Source organism: Mesoplodon bidens (assembly GCF_964165515.1).
Source record: "Mesoplodon bidens genome assembly, chromosome: 16".
In the NCBI taxonomy this organism is placed as follows: Eukaryota; Metazoa; Chordata; class Mammalia; order Artiodactyla; family Ziphiidae; genus Mesoplodon; species Mesoplodon bidens.
The window spans coordinates 62,914,015-62,937,745 of record NC_138173.1 but is presented as its reverse complement, the minus strand read 5'-3'; the positions used below and the strand labels follow the sequence as shown (position 1 = coordinate 62,937,745).

Genomic DNA, 23,731 nt, shown 5'->3' with positions numbered 1-23,731 from the left:
CGGGATCTTAGCTCCCCGATCAGGGATCGAACCCATATCCCCTGCTTTGGGAGTACGGAGTCTTAACCACTGGACCACCAGGGAAGCTCCTAAAGGTATAAAATGTTAAATGAACACCTAAAATAAAAAAGAGTAACTCTTTCAATAATCCAGGAGTGAGAAAGGTTTAGCCCTTTAGTTGTGAATAAGATATTCAACTTGAAAAGCCAACACTCGATTTATTAATAAATATTTTAGTTTTAAAAGATGGCCAACCAAGGCAGCGTGGGCAGATTAAGGTCATTTGTAGCTACTGCCACTCCCTACCCATCCCCAGCAATGTATTCAAATGCAATGCCAACGGTTACTTATTAAACTCAAGAGATAATATGCCCTGGGAAAGCCATTATAAACTTGGCCTGTAGGAGAGCTGACCTCTTAATGAAATACAGAACAACTATCTCTGAAAAAAAGAAAATGGGCAATCGCAGTGTAAGTATTTATTGCTTTCGGGAATCAAACCAAGTTCTAAATTTTGGTTAGCATGTGGAGAAATTTAAACTATGAAATCATGATTGATACTTTTATACTTTATCATTGTGATCACTCCTAATTGTTGGTTTTCACAACAGCAAACCATGCTTTCAAAATGCATTTGGAATATATTTTTTTCTCCATTAGTCAGAAATCTCTTTGGAGGCGTGAAAGAGAAGTATTTAAAACAAGGTGGTAAACAGTGCCTTGCAGAGAGCAAGTAGTTAAAATAGTATTTAAGGAATATATGACTAAAGATGTTAGTTTGCAGCAAAGCTGCACAAAGTTTCATAGACTGTGCCCATCGGTGTTTTGGGAATACAGGCTCATGTTGCAAATATCAGTAGGTAAAGATACAAGTACTCTCACAAACCTATACAACTTGGATTGAAAGGCGAAAATATCCCAGTATTTTTTCTAAACAGCACCAAATGACCAGATATTTGCAAATATTCACGGAATGGATTTAATATTTTACTTTTCTTCTAAAATGTCTAGGCTCATGTGAATAGCATGTCTATAAACTATTAATGGCTAAAAACTGACAAAAATACTACCATTTGGAGCTAACTATGCACAAGGCAGGTCAGAGTTAAATCTTGATTTTTTTTTTTTTTTTACAGTGAAAAAGGTATACTTAAAGCTATGGCGATAAGAATTTTAATAAGGTTTTGCTGCACCTAATGTGGCTTCCCACAGGAAGATGGATTTATTGTGTGTACACTAGGAGCGAAGAGAATAAAACTCCAAACTCTTCTGTAAACTAGAACTCTGTTAATAAGATTTTCTCCTTTGCTCTAAATCAAACTTGTGCTCAGATGGTGGCAAATCTAGAAGCGTTTTCTTCAAAGAGGCATTATTTTTAAAATCATCTGTTAAGTAGCATTTTCATACTAGCCAAGGTTACGAAGCTTCCATTTAGATTATCTTTCAGAGAAACTGAAACCTACTTTTAAAATACTTTTGAACCTGGAAAAAAATTTTTAAATAATAAAATAAAATACTTCTGATCCTGCCTGGGCTCCCTGGTGGTCCAGTGGTTTGGACTCCAAGCTTCCAGTGCTGGGGTCATGGGTTTGATCCCTGGTCAGGGAACTAAGATCCCACAAGCCGTGCAGCGCAGCCAAAAGAAAAAAAAATTTTTTTAATCAATAAAATAAAATACTTGTGAACCATGCAGAGGACCTCAGGAGAAATCATTGGCTCCTGGTTTAGCAGCTTAAGAGGATGTTTTCACCCTCTGAAAGTCACCCCTTGAAAGCGGCAGCTGGCTTGCGTGAGTGGTCTAGCATTTTATGTATTTCTTTTTTGACTCCCCAGAGCCAATCTTACTCCTTGTCAGAAGGCAGTCAACAGTTGTACGGGCAGGCCCAACCCTCGGCAGCCGTGCAGCCTCTCAGCCACCCATCAGGGAGTGGAGAGCCAGAGTTCCATCATCCTGTAAGCACTTTATTTTCCCTCCAAATCATAGGTATGACCAGGCTTCCTCATGGGCCCATATTACTCACCAGTGACTTGTTATACTGGACCGTCCACAATCCTCTGGTCTGAAAATGTCACCATCAGGCATTACTTCCAAGCAGGGAAATTTTTCCCTAGAAAATGTTTGTTATAACATTTGCAGCTAAGGTAAAAATGTAATTTAGGAACTCAGCTTCTCTTCCCAACAGTGTCCGCTTAATGGTGTCCTGGAACAGAGTACATGATCCTACACTATGCCCCTGTGACGTTGTAGAAAATATTAGTGGAATTTAACATGTGCATAAAGAATGAATATGTTCTAAGACTGTGTTTCTAGATGAGTAAATGCGAAACCTTTTTAAAGGACAAATTACTGCATTAGACAATGACTTGAAGATGTACAAACTTAAAACTACGACGCTTATAGTTTTAAAGCAACTACACACCAAAACAAATTTGCAAACTAAATGCTAGTAAAATTCAAGTCCATGATGTGCAGAAGTATGTTATTGATTTAGTGTAATAGATAATGTTATTTTGCTGAGATTAAATGTAAAAATGGCGCAGATTGCTATAATGTGGTTTTCCTGAGTTGCGGCATGTCTAAAATATGATGCAGTGTGTGACTTCTTAGTTCTCCTGTCACGTTTCTCTATCCAAACTACTGAGAAACTTTTGTTTGTAAGACTCCCTGTAAGACAATTGGGCCTTCTCTTGGCTAAAATGCAGGCTTTTTATATTAAACCTCCCTCTGTTCTCTGTTCTTTTACCATGAGTTTGTAACAATTAAAGTATGGCTATTTGGCATGCTTTTTACATAGAAACACAAATGCAGGCATTGAAATCATGTGCTAGCCCCTGCTCATCCTGATGATCCAGTATGCTTTATATTTGTTTTTATATATTAGTTATTATCAGCACTGAAGACACTATATAAAAAGTCTACTAGGAAGGTTGAATTCCCCAAAATATGTCCACAAACCAGAGTCCGCAGATAACTGCTTGACAAATATTGCTCTAAAGCCAATAGAATGTTGGCCAGGAAGTTACATTTTCCAAGGTACTCTGATATGGAATCCTAGCCAATTCTGAAAACTTAAAAATTACTTTTTTTTCGCTTTGTGCTTTCCTCCAATCCTTTTGCCATCATTTTTTGAACTCAAGACATGGTGTTTGTGCCTAACCTATTTGGAGCAGTAATAACGGATACTTGGATATTATCATTTGCTGAAACACAGTGTTCAGAGCTTGCTCAGCCTGGAGGCCATGTCCCTGTGCTCAGTGAGCTCTGTGCAGAGACAGAAAAATAGATCTACAGGAAAAAGCTTAGGTTCAGCCAGATGACTCTTCTATTCTACTGTGTGAATTGTTTTCAAGAGAATCACCATCTAGAGGAAAATAGAATATTGACACAAAGAGTGAGATGACTTTGCCATAAGAGTGTGGCTATAGGTGGCAGAGTCATAGACAGGGAGCAAGATCTAGGGGTGCCATGGGTAAATGTGGAAATAATCACAAACTCAAGAGGACTGTTGATTTCTGGACATTTTTTTCCAGACTAATGAACAGGCGCTAGAAAGGACTGCTGCCTTGTTACTCATAGTATGGACCCTGGGCTAGCAGCAACATCCACATGGCCTGGGTGCTTTTAGAAATGCAGAATCTCAGGCCCACTCAGACCTACTGAATCGGAATCTACGCTTTAACGAGATCCTCAAGTGATTCCCATGCAGGTTAAAGTCTGAGAAGCAATGGACTGGGGAACAAGTTCTTAAACTTAGCTGGGTGTTGGAGTCACCTGGGGAGTTCTAAAAATCACGGATGCCCGAGTCCCACCCCCCGAGAGTCTGAATTAATTAGTCTGGTGGTTGGCCCGGGTGTTGGGATTTCTAAATGCTCCCCAGGTGATGCTAATGAGCACAGAGTTTGAGAAACAGTGAACTGCACACCACGATCCTGACAAGACTAGCTCAGCACACCGCTGATGAACGAAGTGTCATTCTGAGTGTTGGTAAATGAAAACAAACTTGTAAATGTTAGAACATCAGCTCAGCGATCTGCCACAGTGTTTGTCAACGTGTCACGTTTATGACTCACTTGTGCTAATATTTAGCCAACACAGATATTGTCTGAAATGGAGACTAGTTTGGGACTTGTAGCAGGAGTTCCAAACCAGCCAGCTCAGATGAAGGTGGATCGGGAACACCTGGGAGCTATATGACAGGTGGGGACCAGGTCCAGATTCCTGAGAAGAGAAGGGAGGCTCTAGAGACAGGTGAGAATGTGTTTGGGAATTTGAGACAAAAGTAAGCACGGCTTCAACCAAGAGTGTACATTCAACTGTGATCCTCAAACTCAAAGAATCGCAGTGAACCCCAAGCAGAAACCAGCCTACACCGTGCAGTAATATGTCTCCTATCAGGAAACCTTTTGTCCCAGAAAGTTAGTCCTTCAATTACCACTATCCATAAGAGGAAACAAAAATGGCCTCTGATGTGAAAACATGACATGCACTAAAGCATACCTTCTCTATTTTTTTTTTACATCTTTATTGGAGTATAATTGCTTTACAATGGTGTGTTAGTTTCTGCTTTATAACAAAGTGACTCAGTTATACATATACTTATATCCCCGTATCTCTTTCCTCTGGCGTCTCCCTCCCTCCCACCCTCCGTATCCCACCCCTCATATCTTCTCTATTTAAGGACAACTCACCCACTTAAAGGCTAGCTACATTTTTGGCACAATTACACAATCTGGGCTGTGGAGATTTCTTGGCTATAATAGATTAAAAGCAGTCCTTTTAAAGAGGTCGGGGGGAAAGGCTGGCAAGGACAAAACCACTGACAGAAGGAAGAACGTGCAAACTGAACACTTGACCCAAGAACTCTAAAGTTATAGGAACCCAGGGTCACTTCGTGCAGGGGATGGATTCCAGCGTATCCCAGCACACCTGGGCAACTCTGCTCTACAGCTCGGCAACGTGAATCCAAAGGCCCAGCAATGATGGGCATCCCTGTGGGTTTAAAGGGGCCTTTTGAAAAGATGAAGATGATGATAATAACAGACATTTTTCAAGTGCTTGCTAGACTGTGCGCAGTTCTGAAAGCTGTGGTCCTAATGTAGAAGCATGGGTCTACTATCGGGTATTCCTCAGTGCAATAGTCCCAGATATGGCCCCCAGGCCAGCATCATTAGTATCGCCTAGGCTTTTGTTAGGAATGCAAATGATCAGCTCCCCACACCCAGACCTACTGAATCAGAAACTCTGGGGGAAGTGCCCAGCAATTGCTGCTGAAAAAGCCCTCCAGGAGATTCTGATGTTCGTTAGTGTTTGAGAACCAGTGTTGAAGCAAAAGCCTCTCACGGGCCTCACTAGAGCTGTGCCCTTGCTCTGAGCATAAACCATCCCCACCCCTCAGCCTGCCCACAGGCCCTGACCATGGCATTTCAAGCCTTCTTAGCCCCATGCCCTCCTCCTGGGCTTCTTACACCAAATGCAACCCAGAGAACTACCCCTTTCTGCTCCTTCCTCCACCCCAGACCAGGCCGCACACTCTCCTGCCTCCCATCTTAGAGCTGCACAGTGAGCTGGCGGCAGAAAGGCAGGGGGCCACTCTCCATCCTCTCAGCCAGCTCGACATATTCTTTTAGAGAAACTACCAGAATCCAGGTACTGTTTGAGGCTCTGGAGATAAAAAGAGGAATAAGATAAACGACCACAGTCCATGCCCTCAACATAGCTCACAGTCCGGTCAGGAGGCACACAAATAAATAATTATAATGACGTGTGGTGGACACACTCACAGAAACGTGTCCATCGTAACAAGGTTCAAAAGTTGGACAGAGGAGGGAATGATGCCCTGTGGGAGAAGGGAGAGTAGAATAGGGTTTCTAGAGTGGAGAAAGGCATTCCTTGTAATGCAGGGGCACAGAGAGGTCCAGGAAGGCTGGTGCTGCTGGTGAGTTGAGCTCTAGCCCTGCCAAAGCACTCAGCACATCCTACAGCAATTGCCTGGGCAGCTGCTACCCTGTCCCGCAGGCTGTGAGCTTCTGAGGGCAGACGCTGTGTCTTACTCACTGCCGTAGCTCTGGGGCTTGACACATAACAGGCGTTCCATACATATTTTTGATAGAAAGATCAATGAGCAGGGACAGAGACAGGAGACAAGACTAGACAGGAGCACAGGGTTGAGACCCGACGTCCCTCGCATGCCATGCAATGTGTATTGGTTTCCTAGGGCTGCTGTGCAAACTACCACAAATTGGGGGGCTTCAAACAATGGAAATTTAGTCTCTCAAAGTTCTAGAGTCTAGGGACTTGGAAATCAGCATGTTAGCAAGGCCACACTCCCTCCGAAGGCTCTAGGGAAGAATGCTTTCTTGCCTCTTTCAGACTCTGGTGGCCCTGGGGCACTGCACTCCTTGGCTCGGGGCAGGATAACCCTAATTTCTGCCTCCATCTTCACAGGGCCTTCTTCCCTCTGGGTCTCTATGCTTTCTCCTCTTCTTCTAAGGACACCAGTCATTGGAATTAGGACCCTCCCTAAGTCCAGAATGAGCTCATCTTTCTTTTTCTTTAAACCACCTATAGAGGTTTGGTGTTTCTTCCTTATTTATTTATTTATCTTTGGCTGCGTTGGGTCTTTGTTGCTGTGCGTGGGCTTCCTCTAGTTGCCTCTAGTGGGGGCTACTCTTCGTTGCAGTGCATGGGCTTCTCACTGCAGTGGCTTCTCTTGTTGCAGAGCACAGGCTCTAGGCACGCGGGCTTCAGTAGTTGTGGCACGTGTGCTCAATAGTTGTGGCTCGGAGGCTCAGTAGTTGTGGAGCATGGGCTTAGTTGCTCTGCGGCATGTGAGATCTTCCTGGACCAGGGCTCGAACCCGTGACCTCTTCATTGGCAGGTGGATTCTTAACCACTGTGCCACCAGGGAAGTCCTGAGCTCATCTTGAGATCCTTAACTAATTACATCTGCAAAGGCTCTATTTCCAAATAAGGTCACATTCTGAGGTTCTGAGTAGACATGAATTGGGGGGACATTATTCAACCCATTACACCAAGGAAATTGCGCTTTATTGCCTTAAGCTAGTAGTGGTTTTTAAACTTTGCACAACAGATTCCTTTGGAAGGCTTGTTTAAACAGAGAGCGGGGCCCCATCAGCAGAGCGTCTGATTCAGTAGACACTCTATGGCGGGGCCTGAGAATCTGTATTTCTGACAAGTTCCCTGGTGATGCTGATGCTGCCGGTCTAGGCACCACGCTTTGAGAACCACTACCTCAGGCAGTAGAGAAGCCCTAATCGATCTCAGACAAGGGAATGACAAGGGAAGCACTGCCCTTTGGATGGACTATGCTGGAAGCTGGTGGAGAAAGGTCTGGAGAGAAACATGACCAAAGGCAAGTAAAGCACTTGAAAGTGGAGAAAGATGATGAACCCCTGCCCCCAACTAAAACAGTGACGATGGGATTGGAGAGATGAGGATAGATTGGAGGGTCAAATCGACATAACTTGCTGACTGACAGGATATGGGAGGTGAGGGACAAGAAAGACTACAGCGGGACTCCAAGGTAACTGGCTTGTGCACGCAAGTGGATGATGGCGATGCACCCGGGGGATGAGGCAAAGTTTGCAAGGTGAGAGGATGAGTTTGGTTTGGGGATCTGTTGAGTCTGAGATTTCTGTGTTCCACCTGGGTTTAATGCCTAGCAGGTAGCTGGATCTGGAACTCAAGAGAGAAGTCTGGGATTGAGGGAATTTGTGTGTATAAATTCTGGTTTTTTGTCTGTTTGTTTTGTCTTTAAGTTAGTATGTATTTGTTCACAGACTATGGGACTCACAGTGGCTTAAATAACAAAGCCCTTTGATGATTAACCCTAACAGGAAGTCTGAAAGGAGGGGACTCTAGGGCTGGTTCAGCAGTTCAGTCACGTCGTTAAGGACTCAGGCTACGTCTGCCTTTCCATTCTGCCCCCCTTGAGGTACTGGCAACATCTCCCCTCCTGGATGCAAGACAATGGCCATGTGTGCTTTCAAGTTAGTAATCTCACATGATAGGGTCACAAGAAGGAAGGAAGGGGATGGAGAAAAAAAATGTCTTTCTCCTCCTGTACCAGTCCCCTATCAGTGAGGAAAATCTTTTGGGAACGCCCAGGCAGACATCCCTTTCTATCCCATTGGCCAGAATCGGTCAAAAGCCCATCCTAGACCAATCACTGGCAAAGGTGAAGAGGATAGTGATGGATCCTGATTCCTCTCCAGGGCTGGGGAAATCAACTTGTCAGCTAGTGTTCTTTCATTCTCTTTCTCTCTCTCACACACACTCTTTTTCTTTCCATGTCCTAGCCTTATTTTCTCCTATTGAAAATGAACTTTTTCTTTTCAATGATGGGGGAGGCAAAAGGAGTTGATGAAAGGGAGGCCTGGCCACAGATAGTTCAGGCACCACAGATGGCCTCACATAACTCCTGATTAACTACCCCAAGGAAAAGAGTTTTCTCTAAGCTTCTATACATACAATGCCAGGGAAAATTCTGATTGGCTGAGGTATGTGCCTACGTCTTTGAATATCACTGTGGCCAAAGTTGACCTTACCTATCGTTAGGGATGGGCAACATTGCTTTATCAGTATTGCTTTCTTATAACTATTGTTTTTATTAATATTACTACTACTACTTCAACGACTATGACTACTATTGGATGGACTGAAATAGAAAGGGAATGAAGATTTGAAGATCAGATGGGAAGGCAGTAAAATAATTCACCCTTTCAGTGATGGAGGTTTGGATTGTGGTGGGAATGAAAAGGAAGATAAAAATGCTAAGAAGAATTTTAAAGAAATAATTAATAAGTTTGGATCCAATGCATATTGCAACTCTCTTACCAGGGGGAAGAATAACATTCATTGTTTTGATTCTGGAGGAGACAAAAACTTGCTCAAAGCAAATTTAGCTCTTTCACCTTGTTTCCTTTTCAGCAAATCTGAACTTGTTCACATACCGTTGGTTATGCCCTACTACACAGCACTATTCCATGCTGTAACGGCTCAGCTCAGCCCCCAATATTTTCACTTTTCAATTCCATCTGCCCAGTTATCATTGACTCTGGAGGATGCCAGAGTACACTAGCTTCCTTTTTTCCTGTAAGCGATGAATCCCAAGTTCATACTCTCACTGAATTGGCAAAAAAGAAAAGAAAAGAAAAAAAAAAAAAACAGCCTTTGGCAATAGAAGAAGGAAATGGATAATTCTTTTCCAATGAGAAAAAAGTGCTTCATTTTTCATAACTCTTGAAGACATGGTTCCTTTCACAGTTGAGAAATAGTCATCACCTCCCCATCACCACCTTTCCCTCAACTTTTGTTGAGGCGGTACAGCAGTCATTGGATATCTAGAGGTGTAACCCTCTTCAGAGGTCTCTAACGCCCCAAACCATCAGTGGACAACCTCAAAGCAGACATTTTCCCCAGGACACAAAATCTGGTTTCAAGACAATGCATGTTATTCTGCCTCTAGAAGAAACTCTGAGTGGTCCAGACCAACACAGTACTGAAGGGCCCCCAAGAATGAGCCAACTGGGGCTGCCACTCCTGTGATGACAATGGCAGCTGAGAGGTGGTGGTTTTCCCCCAAAAGGCTGTTAGCTCATAAGTTAAGTTCTGATGGCGAGAATGCAAAGGGCCTCCCTGCAGAAATACCCAGTAACAAGGCTGCTAAGCTACTGGTTTTCCTGCCTAGGTGAACAGTGCTCATCTGGAAAGACATAATCATGAGTGAAATAATCAGGAGTCCATTTGCTCACCTCTCCTCTGGGTGTAGCCCCCAAAAGGGCTGCCCCAATAAATCCTCCTCTACCAGAGCTCAGGGCGTGGTAGGCCCATCACATTGTTTGCGTTTCTGAGTGTACTGCCAGTAACGTTGGAAACAGTGGTACCCACCACCTTGAAGAGTCTTAAGTTCACATGTCCTTAAGGTCAGGTCTCAACCCCATAGTCACCTTTGATGGTAAATATCACATTGACATGTATAACCCAGACAGCATAGCCTAAGGAAGCTTGTCTTTCTGGAAAATGACCTAACTATACCAATCTTCATTAAAAGGTGTTCTTAAAATGCCAACATAAAAATAACCCCAAGTTTAGGAGAAACAATCACTTTTTTAATCTAAAAAGTTTCACTTAGTTTTCAGAACACACAGCATATGTAAGGATATATCATACTGAGATCTGATCCAAGGGGATGTTTTTTCTATTTTCAGCCTTATTTGACGAATGATGCAAATATTTGTACCCATTTAGAATGATGGCCAAACTACTAATAGTCATACCTGTCACTTTATAACTGCATCTCTGAAAGGGTGAATAAACAGCAGCGAAGCGCTCCCTGTGTTCTCAGCACCCTTCAAAGGTTTCCTAACACACTTTCCTAGCTATCTTGTCTACACCCTTGGCTAGCAGACTTCAAAAGCTGAGCCAAGTGAGAATAGGATCTAAGAACGGCGGAATCAGCTTTGTTATCAGTGAGACCACGGTGACCATTAACTTTTTGCTCTGACAAGCACTTACGTAGATTTTGATTTAAAACCAAAAAAAAAACAAGACTTTTAATCAAATTTATTGTTTCAAGGAAACCACACCCAAGAAGCAATCAACTTAATTAAACAATATGCCACTAATTACCCAAGATTCATGTTTAAAGATGTGAATGACCCCTCTATTGTGTTTCAAATTGCCCATCAGTGTCTACTAAACGTATCTGTGGAAACGTCGCCAGGATATTTTCCGGCTGAATTCAGTTCATTGACTTTAAATAGTGCAATGCTTTGCATTCGTGCTAACTGGTTTCAAAGTACAAATGAGGGACCAGTTAGAGGTGAAAGAACATTGTCCGGAGAGAGAGGAGTCCAGTTTTTACCATAAGCAAGTAAGTGACCCTGGGCAGATGACTTAACCACCAAGCCTCAGTTTATCTGTAAAATGAGGGAACTGGATACATTGAATAATGTTTCCCAGACTTCAGACATAAGTGTGACCTCTTGAACATTGCCAGATATATGTGCCACATGTTGTACTAATAATTCCAGTAACTATTTTCTTTAAATCCACTCATCTTTTTGACACAAATTTATCTTAAAAAGAAACTCTGTATTAGTACCATAAATGGAAAACCAATATCAGTTGATGTTAATACAGAAAGTGAGTGTATTACATTCGAACTAAATACTATTGCCAGCCAAAGGCTCAGATCCTGTCACCTGTTTTCTGATAAAAAGACCTTTTGCGGGCTTCCCTGGTGGCGCAGTGGTTTAGAGTCCACCTGCCGATGCAGGGGACACGGGTTCATGCCCCGGTCCGGGAGGACCCCACATTGCCTCGGAGCGGCTGGGCCCGTGAGCCACAGCCGCTGGGCCTGCGCGTCCGGAGCCTGTGCTCCACAGCGGGAGAGGCCACAACAGTGAGAGGCCTGCGTACCGCAAAAAAAAAAAAAAAAAAAAAAGACCTTTTGCATGAAATAGAGAAGGTGCTTGCAAAGTAACATTTGAGGCTTTCTGGACCATACAACCTTTGTTGCAGCTACTCAATTCTGCCACTGTAGTGTGGAAGCAACCACTGACCAAATGTATATGAGTAGGTTGGCTATGTTCCAATAAAACTTTACTTACAAAAACAGGTGATGGGCTGGATTTGGCCCCAGCCTACAGTTTATCAACCCCTAGATTGGAGGAGTATGAAAGACATACTATTACCTGGCAAAGACTAACTATTCAGAAGATTCTAGAGAGAATTTTATTTTATTTTATTTTTTTAACATCTTTATTGGAGTATAATTGCTTTACAATGGTGTGTTAGTTTCTGCTTTATAACAGAGCGAATCAGCTATACATATATATATATATATATATATCCCCATATCCCCTCCCTCTTGCCTCTCCCTCCCACCCTCCCTATCCCACCCCTCTAGGTGGTCACAAAGCACCGAGCTGATCTCCCTGTGCTATGCGGCTGCTTCCCAATAACTATCTAGTTTACGTTTGGTAGTGTATATATGTCCATGCCACTCTCTCACTTCGTCCCAGCTTACCCTTCCCCCTCCCCGTGTCCTCAAGTCCATTCTCTACATCTGCATCTTTATTCCTGTTCTGCCCCTAGGTTCTTCAGAACCATCTTTTTTTTTTTTTTTTTTTTTTTAGATTACATATATATGTGTTAGCATACGGTATTTGTTTTTCTCTTTCTGACTTACTTCACGCTGTATGACAGACTCTAGGTCCATCCACCTCACTACAAATAACTCAATTTCGTTTCTTTTCATGGCTAACATTCCATTGTATACATGTGCCACATCTTCTTTATCCATTAAAAGGAACTCCTTTCTCAGTTGGAATCTAATGGGCTTTAATACCTTCAGTGTTCCATGTCACTCACTTTGAAAAATGCTTGGTTGAAGTTCTACCCTAAGAATCTATGATAAACCTCTTCCCTTTATCTTTTGCTCCTTGGATAAAGTCTAGGATTTCTTACTTGTACAGCCCTCAGTGTATATATTTTTTAAGTTGTCTTTCTCATTCACTGGGATGTCAATGGGAAAGTTCCTAATTTTTATCAGACCAATGGTTCTCAAGCTTGGTTGCACGTTAGAATTATCTGGAGAGTTTTAAAAATTCCTATACCTAGTACATACCTATATCTTAATGATTCTGATCTAATAGGCCCAGGATGTGACTCAGGCATTTGTGTATGCTCACAATTGGCTGTGGCAAACTTGCAAAGTCAGTCCCAGCCAGGGTGACCAACTAGCCCGGTTTCCCTGGAACGGGCCCAGTGTTAGCACTGAAAATCCAGGATTTCCGGGGAAATCCCCAACCTTCGGCAGTCAGACAGCTGTTCACCTTAGTGCCGGCCCACCACTGGCAGAAAATCCTCGACTCTCTCCAAGAGGGGCAGGAACAGTTTCAGAGAGGAGATGAGGCTTCAGCAAATTTCCTTAAGTAGATCCATTCTCCACTGTTGCCCCTAGAATCAATGGTGGGCAACCAGGTGTTTAAGAAATGGACGGGCACAAGGCTCCGTGCTGTCAGTCCCCAAGCTTCTTTGGCCCTCTGAGGACTCAGGTAGCACAGTGAGGAATCCATCAAAGCATCTGTCCTCTGCCTCCCCTACCTCACACTGATAGGCCTCTTTTGCTAATAAGACAAACCGGCAGTCATTGTGCATAGATTCTGTCAGGTAGGGAGAAGTGACCCTTTTTTTTTTTTTTTTTTTGCGGTACGCGGGCCTCTCACTGCTGTGGCCTCTCCTGTTGCGGAGCACAGGCTCCGGACACGCAGGCTCAGCGGCCATGGCTCACGGGCCCAGCCGCTCCGCGGCATGTGGGATCCTCCCGGACTGGGGCGCGAACCTGTGTCTCCTGCATTGGCAGGCGGACTCTCAACCACTGCGCCACCAGGGAAGCCCGAGAAGTGACCTTTTACCTGTGAAAATGTTGGACAGTTTATTAGGTTGGAAAGCAGTCACCCAAAAGGAGCAAACATCAGAAACTGGCCATCCTGCTGGCCTCATGCCTTTTCAGTCTTCAAAATGCCTCCACTAAAATGCAACTCCCTGGCACACCGTGGTCCTCGAACGACGATCCCTGTGAGCTAAGGGCAAGATGCTTTAGGAAAAGGGGGAACTGGAAGATTTGGGATGAGATGGGGAGATAAGGAGGAAGAGTCCTGAGAGCCTGCTGGAGAAGTTCAGAAAAGCCAATCCCTTCCTGGCCAGCTCTGATCACCATTATGAGATCTCTCTGCCCAGTACTCTCGTTGTCTTTTTTTCCCCTGCTTTATTGAAATACAATCGACGTATAACATTACGTAAGTTTAAGGTGTACAATGTGTCGATTTGATACACTTATATATTGCAAAATGATTACCAGCATAGCATTAGCTAACACCTGCACCATGGCACTTAGTTACCATTTCTTTTTTGTGGTGAGAACAGTTAAGGTGCTTTCTTAGCAACTTTCAAGCATATAATACCGTTTATTTACCGTTTATATATATAGATTATATATATATTTGTATATAATACCATTTATATATATTATATATATATATATTTATATATAATACCGTTTATATATATATAGTTTCTGTATTATTTAACTATCATCACTATGCCGTACATTAGATCACCAGAAAGTATTCATCTTATAACTGCAAGTTCGCACCCTCTGGCCAACCTCTCCCCCTTTCCCCCAGTCCCTGGGAACCACCATCCTAGTCTCTGTCTCTATGAGTTCAGCTTTTTTAGATTCCACATATAAGTGATATCATACAGTATTTGTCTTTCTCTGACTTATTTCACCTAGCAGAATGTCCTCAAGGTCCATCCACGTTGTCACAAATAACAGGATTTCCTTCTCTCTCGTGGCTGAGTAATATTCCTTTATATATAATATTCCTTTTCTCCCTTCCTTCCTTCCTTTCTTTCTTTCTTTCTACCACATCCTCTTTATATATTCATCGATTGACAGACACATATGTTGTTTCCATATCTTGGCTATTGTGAATGATGCTGCAGTGAATCACATTGTCTTAATATCTTCCTGAGATTCTGCTGGGTACAGCAGGTATTAGTCCCATTTTACAGAAGAGAAGCAGAAAATATGATTCTATTTGACTCAGAAGGAATACTGGGAGCAGAGTTTGACAATAACGCCTCTTCTGCACACACACTTTGCCCTGAGAGAGGCTGTCCCTTTTGCCTTGCAAATAGTGATAACTGGCCTTCATTTTTCATTTCACTTCCTATTTTCTCATCATCAAGAACATTTATTGGGGCCTCCCTGGTGGCGCAGTGGTTGAGAGTCCGCCTGCTGATGCAGGGGATACGGGTTCGTGCCCCGGTCTGGGAGGATCCCATATGCCGCGGAGCGGCTGGGCCCGTGAGCCATGGCCGCTGGGCCTGCGCGTCCGGAGCCTGTGCTCCGCAACGGGAGAGACCACAACAGTGAGAGGCCCACATACCGCAAAAAGAAAAAAAAAAAAAAAAAAAAAAAAAAGAACATTTATTGATCCCATGGTCATGCAAGTGGTCCTCAGCTTCCCTGGTCAGCAGACAAGTCACAGGTCTCGAGTGGTGTTTCTACTAAAAAAACAGCATTCTAATAGTTGAAATGAGCTTTCTATCATTAAAACTTTTTAAATAAATAATTCTGACAGGAACAAAAAAATGCTTGATGAGAAGTCAATAGTAGAGTTTCTGTATCCAGACTGTGTAGGTTTGAATTCCATTACTTACTAGCTGTGTGACCTCAGGCAATTAATTAACCTCTCTGTGCTCTGACTTCCTCATCTGCAAAATAGGAGGTAATACCTACTTCATAGGGTTGTTGGGAGGCCTGAGTGACTATACGTAAATTGCTTGGACCAGCGCCTGGCCCTTAGCAAGCGCGTTATATTCAGCTGTCATTCTCAATTTGAAGTGTTTCTCCCATAAATTTCTCTTAAACTCTTAGCTCCTGTTACTACTTCTCTACAAGTACAAAATCGTTTCTGATTTAGGAGAGAATTATGTAATCAGCTATTTTAAAGTTGCCACACAAGGCACCATGTCAGGCGCTCATTCAACACTCGGCAAGAATCAGGTCAAGAGGGAAGGAAGTAATAAAAATAACGCTGAGCCCTCACCACATGCCAGCATCCTGCTAAGCACTTTTGATCCATATCCTTAGAACAACCCACAAGAGATAGATACTATTATTACCATCTTTCAGATGGGAAAACAGAGACTTAGAAACCATAGGGAGAGAAATAGCATCACGCCAGATTCAAGGGTAGATATCTTGGAACAGGGGGGTCACCTATGTGATCAGAAAGAAGTCTCTCTCCCGAAATGAACCTCAGCATCCCCAACTCTATACAAGGCAAGTTTAGCCCAAACGGCCAATGTTAACTCAAGTACCAGTAACTAGCATGGGGATGGTCATTGCTAAATGCTGAGGAGAATACAGGCAGGCATGTCTGAGCCTCTCCCCAGCACGGCCTTCCTTTTGCTCCTGTTTAATGAGACCAGGCCATCGCCTAGCTCTAATCCTGGCCCTCTTTCTAGTCTCCCCAGCCCCCCTCCTGATTCCATGTCAGCTCAAACAGTAGCCCTCTTGAGATAGTGCACAGCGAGGCCTCTGCCCTGTGCTCCCCAGCATTTCCTCGGAGACTTCCTGTCTCAGAGTCTGGATACCAAGCAACCACTTTTAAATATTTACTGAGGAGACTGCAGCCAGACAAGCCTTCTGGGGAGCAAACAATCCAAATGCCACTCCCATTACATTCTGATATTATTTCAGAGTTTACAAATGACCCTTACATCCTTATGTCACCCAGCACCCCACCTCCTACGTGCCACCCACCGTGTGCTTACTGTAATCCGGCACTGTGTTACTGCATCCCGGACACGACTGCATCCGAACTTCACGCTACCCATGAGCTGGTGCACATCCACTGGGAAGATGAGACAACAAAGGCTCGGAGAGATGGGTCAGCTTGCCCGAGGTCCTAGGACCAGCAAGAGGCAAAGCGTAATTGAACACAGTAGGTCTGACTCACGATTAGATCAATCATGTTTGTTCTGCAGCGGTGCTGTGACAGGTCGTAGTAAGCACACGTGTACACAGACCCAGAAAGCATCATGCTGTAGTCTCTCCCTGGAATATCCTTTCCCCCACCTCCACCCCTCCTCTTCCCCCTTTTTTTCTGCTTGCCTAACTCCTACTCATCTTTCAAGAACCAGCACACATGTCAACTTCTCCATAAAAATTCCTCTTTCTCCTCTCAGCTATTGGCAGCCAAAGTGCTTACCGTATCATAACGCAATTGTCATTGATCTATTTCCATGTTAATTTCTCTGAGGACAGGGACTACGATTCATAGACATTGAGTCCCCCCCTCACCTGGGGTAGTGCTTGCCACACAAGAGATGTTCAGTACTTGTTTGCTGAAGGAAGAGGAGGAAAGAAAAAAAGGAGATGGAAGGAGAAAAGGGAAGAAGGAAAAGGAAAAAGAGAAGGGAGGAGAGGAAGCAGGGGAAAAGGGAGGAACAGTTCAGAGGATGATCTAATTTGCCAGCTGTGCATTGCTTTTTAATGAATTCACATGTCTCTCGCGGGACAGTATATTCTTATTTTCCAGTCTTGATGTTATCCAAATAGAAGATCAGGTCACCTGATCAGGTCGCACCTACTGATGAGCAGGAGTGTATTTAAATACGGGTGTACTCAGGCTGGATGACCCACCTGGAAAATTTTGGTTACTATATAATGTATAGAGCAACGAGTTTGCAAACACATCCCTCAGCTAACTTTTTCACACGCCCCCTCCCCAGAGTTTGCTGTGAGTTGGAGGCAGATTTCTTGAAACCCCCTTTCGATCATAAGAGTTAAGCCTTCCTTGAACTGTACTGGCTCAGAAGCCTTTGAGCAGGTAGGTGTCTGTTGCTCCACTCTGGCCCTTCTGCCTGGGGGTATCAGATACAGAGCCACACTTCTTCCTGGGCAGTTGATGTGCTGAAGCTGGCCCATCCCTGAGTCATTTCGGAGTGGGTGTTTTCAACATTCTTTCTGCCCAGGTGACACTGCTTCCTAAGCTCCTAAAATTTCAGTTATTTTCTCTGCATTCTCCCTCCAGAAAAAAATCATTCATTTGTTTCCTTGTTTTAAATGCAAGAACATGAAAACACAGAAAAGTGACATGTAGACGCACTGGAAGGAAGAAAAAAACAGAAAAGCTCCCAGCGTAGTCATGCACCAGGCAGTGCCCTTTGTAGAGTTAGGAGTATTCGTTTCATTTTGAGCCTGACACACCAGCAAGATGGCCAGCATTGCACCCGTCTTGTATCTCAATGGGACCCTCACACCCAGGGGTGCGAATTAGCACACTGGCCAGAATGTGGTGTTGCGGTGTCAGCCCAGATCACCTGGACTCCACAGAGCCTGAATTTTTCACCATTTTACTGCCCCGGGTGAAATGCATGCCTGGATCCCAACCGCAGGTGATGAATGAAAAACTGATACTCAGAGTGCCATTTACAAGGTGAAAACCCCTCAGGCAATATTCTGGAAAGGTCCTTACTGATCTTCCTTCAGCAAATATTGCTTACATTTATTGAGCACGTGCCCTCTGCTAGGCTTCACTTTAGATGTTTTGCATGAATGACTTCATGGAAACTCTCACAAGAGACCTATGAGATAGTGGATATTATTATCCGCATTTTGCCATGAGGCAACCACAGCACAGAACGGTTCCCAAACTTGCCCAAGGCCACAGAAGTAATAAGCCGAGCGCTGGATTCAAATCTAGTCTGACTAGAAACCTATGTTCTTAAAGTTGACTATTATATCCTCTGTGGCTACCTATTATAAACATGGTGTCTGGGGCATTGCGAGATAGATAACAGATGGATAGATGGATAGATAGATAGATAAATAGATGATATATAGATAGATGATAGAATCTCACAATATCAAGTTTGGAAGATGTCTGTATATTTCTATATGTATACCTTCCAAATCTGTCAAGTCAAAATATGCAGAATCAAAACCCTAAATATCACTACAAGACAAAAGCCAAGAGTTGGCCCAAAGCAGCAGAGGCAGGACCAGCATGCCTGTGGTTCCTCTAAATATCTGGCACTGGAAATGTTATCTCATGTAAGCCTCAGATCTCAGAAGGCAGACACTGCCCCCATTTTACAGACGAGGAAATGGTGGCTTAGAGTTTAAATGGCCCAACTTTACATGACTGCTGAGGGGCAGGACCACATTCAAACTTAGATCCACGTGGGCTCAAACCCAGACTGTGTAATCATTTTTTTTTTTTTTTTTTTTTTTTTTTTTGCGGTACGCGGGCCTCTCACTGTTGTGGCCTCTCCCGTTGCGGAGCACAGGCTCCGGACGCGCAGGCTCAGCGGCCATGGCTCACGGGCCCAGCCGCTCCGCGGCATGTGGGATCTTCCCGGACCGGGGCATGAACCCGTGTCCCCTGCATCGGCAGGCGGACTCTCAACCACTGCGCCACCAGGGAAGCCCTGTAATCATTTTTATTAACCTCTAACATCATGTCTTTTTTAATGTGTCTTCTGAGTGTCAATGAAAATGCTGTTTAAAAACCAAACAAAACAAAACCAAACCAAAAAAAGGAATGTTGCCCCATCTCTTTTACGCCTTGTAGTTGAAAGCAGGTGGACTATCCATTTATTTGCCTCAACCCTCACAAACTCAACCCTCTGTCCCCATCCTGGAGTCCCCTGCACGCCCATTTTGTGTCTCACTCACATTCCCGCAGACCTGCTTTATATGGAAGTTCTGCTCAGTGGCCTCAGGTTTCAAACACAAAATCTCCTGATGGGCAAACAGGCTCAAGGCCCCGAAGTCAGCTGCCTGGCCCACTAACAATGAACAATGGAAGTGGAATGTCCTCTCCGTGTATATTCCCGAGAAATTCGTTACCCAGATCATCAGAACAAGCCAAGGACACCCCTTGCATCAACACTGGCCATCGCTGATGAATGCATCCATTGTAGACACTGTCCCAGCCATGCCGAGGGGAAGATTCCTTCCACACAGACTGTTTTCTTTTTCTCTCTTTCCTTTTTAAATCACATCACATGGTTCCTTCCCTCTGACATCAAATATTCTGCTGTTACTAGGAACAAGATGCAATTCTCTTCTGATAAGGAAAGCTAACCAACATGGCTGAGAGTCATTCATTCCTAGAAGGGGACAGGGACTTCAATCTGCCCTGCTGAGGGTCATGCATTCGATATAGATTTTTACGCTGCTTTATTTGTAAAGCAAAAAAGGAAAAAATTAAGTCTCAATATCATCTTTATTCCTAACATGGGGTTCAACACTCTCCCACTGCACCCCACGCCACCCCAACAGACATTGCTATTATTTTGGACTAAAAGACATTTATTTTTACTCATTTTTTGGCCTTGGATAAACAAACTGGACATGTTCGGAGGGTCCTTTTCCCATTCTTCTGCTCTTATAACTCTGTGATATTTGTATCATGGAACCATCCTGCTAAAACAGAGAGGGAATGTCATTTCCTACCTGTCAGTCAGACAGTCCTGGTTCGAGCCCTGGCTCTGATTCAGCCGTTACCTGGCCAGGTGATCTTAACCAAGTCTCCTCATGGCTTCTGAAAGCCCTGACAGCACCTTTGAGCAAATGAGGAAAAAGTATTCCTCTGGGGGGGGAGAAGCAGCCCTGCCAGCACAGAGCTCGGCAAGTGTATCCCCAGCAAGACCCAGCTCCCACTGCCCTCAGGCCGGGCATAACCTGAACAGCCATTCAGAAGTTCACAGACATTCTCTGTTCCAACTTGTCAGTTGTGAAGTGGGATAGATAATAAGTCCACCAAACTCTTGCACTGATGAGGCTAAAATGACACACAGAATAGTTTATGAAGCCTGTCGCGAGATTTCTGCAGCTCTGGTTTAACTCCACCTCACTTCCTGAGTCGCACCTAATACTCCTGATGAAAAGCAAAGACAATTTATTTCTTTGAGATTGCTACTTCCCACACTCCCACACCCAGAGAACCAGCCCTTTTAGAATGTGATCAAATGGCAGGGTGGGCTTGGTCAGTGTGCAGCCTGTGCAGCTGCACAGGGCCCCACTCTTAGAAAGGCCCTGCTCTTCGTTAATGCTCTGATGTCACCATCTTGAAATTCTTAATCATTTTTGAACAAGGAGCCCCTACACTTTCATTTTCCACTGAGCCCCACAAATTACGTCTCTGGTCCTCCCAACAAGCCTTCAGAAGCACCAGATAGCCTTCTTACAGCCCACAAAAGACTGGGAAAGGAACAGGGGACACGCCATCGCTCTGCCGAACACGAAGGCCCCAGTCATAATTAGAGTGTGAGGCACGATGGTGCACGGGACCCCAGAGCATGAGCTTTAGGAGGCAGATTGAGCTGGTGCAAACCTGCATCCTGCAAGACCACAGACGAATTCCCTAACCTGCCTGAATCCAGGCTTCCTCCTCTGTAAAGCAGACAACAAATGCCTACTCTTCCCTGTGAATGATGAAGAAAGGTCTGTCAATGAAGAAGTTGTCTAGCACATGGCGGGTGCTCAACAAATATGAGTCCCTCTCCCAGCTTGTTTCAGGAATAGATACTTCAAGATGAGCCAATGGACTACATTCCAAAAGGCAGTGGGGTGATAGGGGGCCCTGAGATCCCTTTGGCTCTTAAGATTATATGATTCTCCATTAACCAAAACCTAGAAGCCAGCCTTCCTCCAGTCCATAGTTATTCAACCTCAATCTTTCTCTCTCTCTTTCTCTCTCTCTCCATATTTCCAACCTTCTGGTCTTTGCTTCATTCTGAACCCATGCTTCCTTCATGTAGTGGACAGCATGGCTGCCAACAGCCCTAGACTCACACTCTGTTGGCTTAGCAAACCCAGCAGGGAGAGACATCTCTCTCCCAATATCTATATATCAACCCAGGGAAAACTCTAATTGACCCTGCTTGGATTACATCCCCACTCCTGAACCAGTCACTAGTGCCAGAGTGACAGGGTGTGTGTCCACCCAAGGGCAGGATGATGGGGCTCAAGCTTCATGACTGACATCCCCCCGTAAGACCACATGAAATGGGGGAGGGGAAGTCCCCCAAAGGACACAGGGATACCAGGCAGATAAATGCAACTCGTCCTCTGTGCTTTATGTGGTTTACTGCTCATTCCCAATAGGTGCCCAAAGAAATGAAAGGAGGGACAGGGAAATCGGGGAGTGTAGACAGTAGCTCTTAAACCAGCCTTCACTGAAGGATGGAAAATAAGTGACATATGTCATCAAAGACCATCTCTGTGAGGAAAGACAAAGACAAAGACAAAGACAAAGAGAAAACACAGGGTGTGTTCAAATCTACTCGTTGCATGACTGCAACTAACCTGACATCTTTAAATTTTTAATAGCCATGCATTGATTTTTATGCTTACCTTTTGTTTAGGCAAGCAACACTGTTTTCCACTTCAGTGCTAATAGAAAGTTTCTTTTTGAAAAATAACTTTAAGCAAATACAAAGTAGGTCAATTGAAAGAAAAATAATAAGTAAATAATAATAACGTAGACATAGATAGCTGTGGACATTCAGTGCATGTATTATGCCAATGACTGAAGTATGGGAAACACTAGTACATATACGGAACTTTTTCTCCCCAAGGAGCGGTAAAAACTAATAACTCTGCTATTGCTGGTCCATAGGGTTATCTCTGGCAAACTAAATATTATGTCTCTCATTGTGTGAATGGTAAAGCTTTTAGCCCAGATTGTCAAATGGATCTGTAATAAGATCCTAGAATCCTCAGCTTCTGGCTGACAACACCTATTCTCTAGACATATTGTGTCTCGTGGCGAAGGTTGAAAACCAGCATTCCAGGACATTGGCCCACTGTATTACTCTCTGTTTCAGAGACAGACACACAAAGGTGGGGTTGATATGAAAATCACTTCTCCCAGAGTTGGCCGGGCTGATTGTCCTTGAGAACAGAGGGGGCCATTCTCTGTGGTCATCCAAGTCCAGCTGGATCCAGGGAGTACCAGCCATCTCTGGGGCCAGAGTTTCCCCAGCTGATTTCCACATGTACCCATGTGTAAAGCGGCAGCTGGTCCCTCGTTTGGATGTCTGCTTGGTCTTCCCATTAGCTGCCAACTTCAGCCAGAGATAATTATTAAATGCCTATATTGTCCACTCAACCTTTTCAATTATTTTTTTCTAGGCCAAAGAGAGAAGTCATCAGGGTTTTGATGCTGATAGAGATGCCAAAAAGCTGAACAAAGCCTGCAAAGGAATGGGTATGAAAGATATTTTGTTTGCTAATTTACTACTGAAGTTGATTAAACTTGATCTCATGTCCAACTTTCCCACGATCTTAGGAAGATGACCTCCCAATTATGTCGTATCTTCCAAGCTAAGTTGATCACTTTTAAGGTTCCCTTTATAAAAGTTCTCAAAGTTATAAGCAGATCCTATTACTCGTCAGGATTCAACATCACAGCTAGAAATTTAATATTATGACATTTAATTTGAACTTGAGATGGGGGAAACTTCATGAGAAGTGTCGTTCATACAATTCTAATGTCATCTAAACACTCTGATGCCTTTTACGGGAGCTGGTAGGGAATCAGGGCTGATGAGAACTGGTTTAGGGACCTGGAAGCTGTATCTACGAGCAGAGCAAGTGGAGATAAAACTGTGGCCAAGGTTGAGAATCAAGGGGCAACACTGGAGCAACTATTTACATCCAGGCCTAAGTGCATGGCCAAGGATGGGAGACTAAGCAAGAGATCAGGAGTAAGGTAAACCCAGGAACAAGGTGAGATGAGGGACGGAGCATCTAGGGCTAGGGCCGTGAAAAGAGGCTCTGGAACCCAAGGAAGTCACTGAAGCAGCCGCATAGCACAGGGAGATCAGCTCGGTGCTTTGTGACCGCCTGGAGGGGTGGGATAGGGAGGGTGGGAGGGAGGGAGACGCAAGAGGGAAGGGATGTGGGAACAGATGTATATGTATGACTGATTCCCTTTGTTATAAAGCAGAAACTAATAAAAAATAAATAAATAAAAAACAAAACAAAAAACAAAACAACAAAAAAACAAACAAACCAAAAAAAAACAAGGTTCTAGTCCCAGAAGCTTGGAAGAAGGTGGAATTCGAAGCTCAGATAGAAGGATTTACCTTGAGTGGGAGGGGGGAGGGGAGGGA

At 44.0% G+C, this 23,731-nt stretch overlaps 1 protein-coding gene across 1 annotated transcript in view; it reads left to right on the top strand.

Annotated features, from left to right (window-relative positions):
• Positions 1-420: 420 nt before the first annotated feature.
• ANXA13 (annexin A13) overlaps positions 421-23,731 on the top strand; it is a gene marked incomplete at both ends in the record, with an annotated part of 55,319 nt that continues 32,008 nt past the window's right edge. The window contains 3 exons of the mRNA XM_081258246.1: positions 421-471; positions 1,834-1,953; positions 22,749-22,824. Coding sequence (XP_081114372.1) covers positions 421-471; positions 1,834-1,953; positions 22,749-22,824 — 247 coding nt within the window. The remainder of the gene's footprint in view (positions 472-1,833; positions 1,954-22,748; positions 22,825-23,731) is intronic.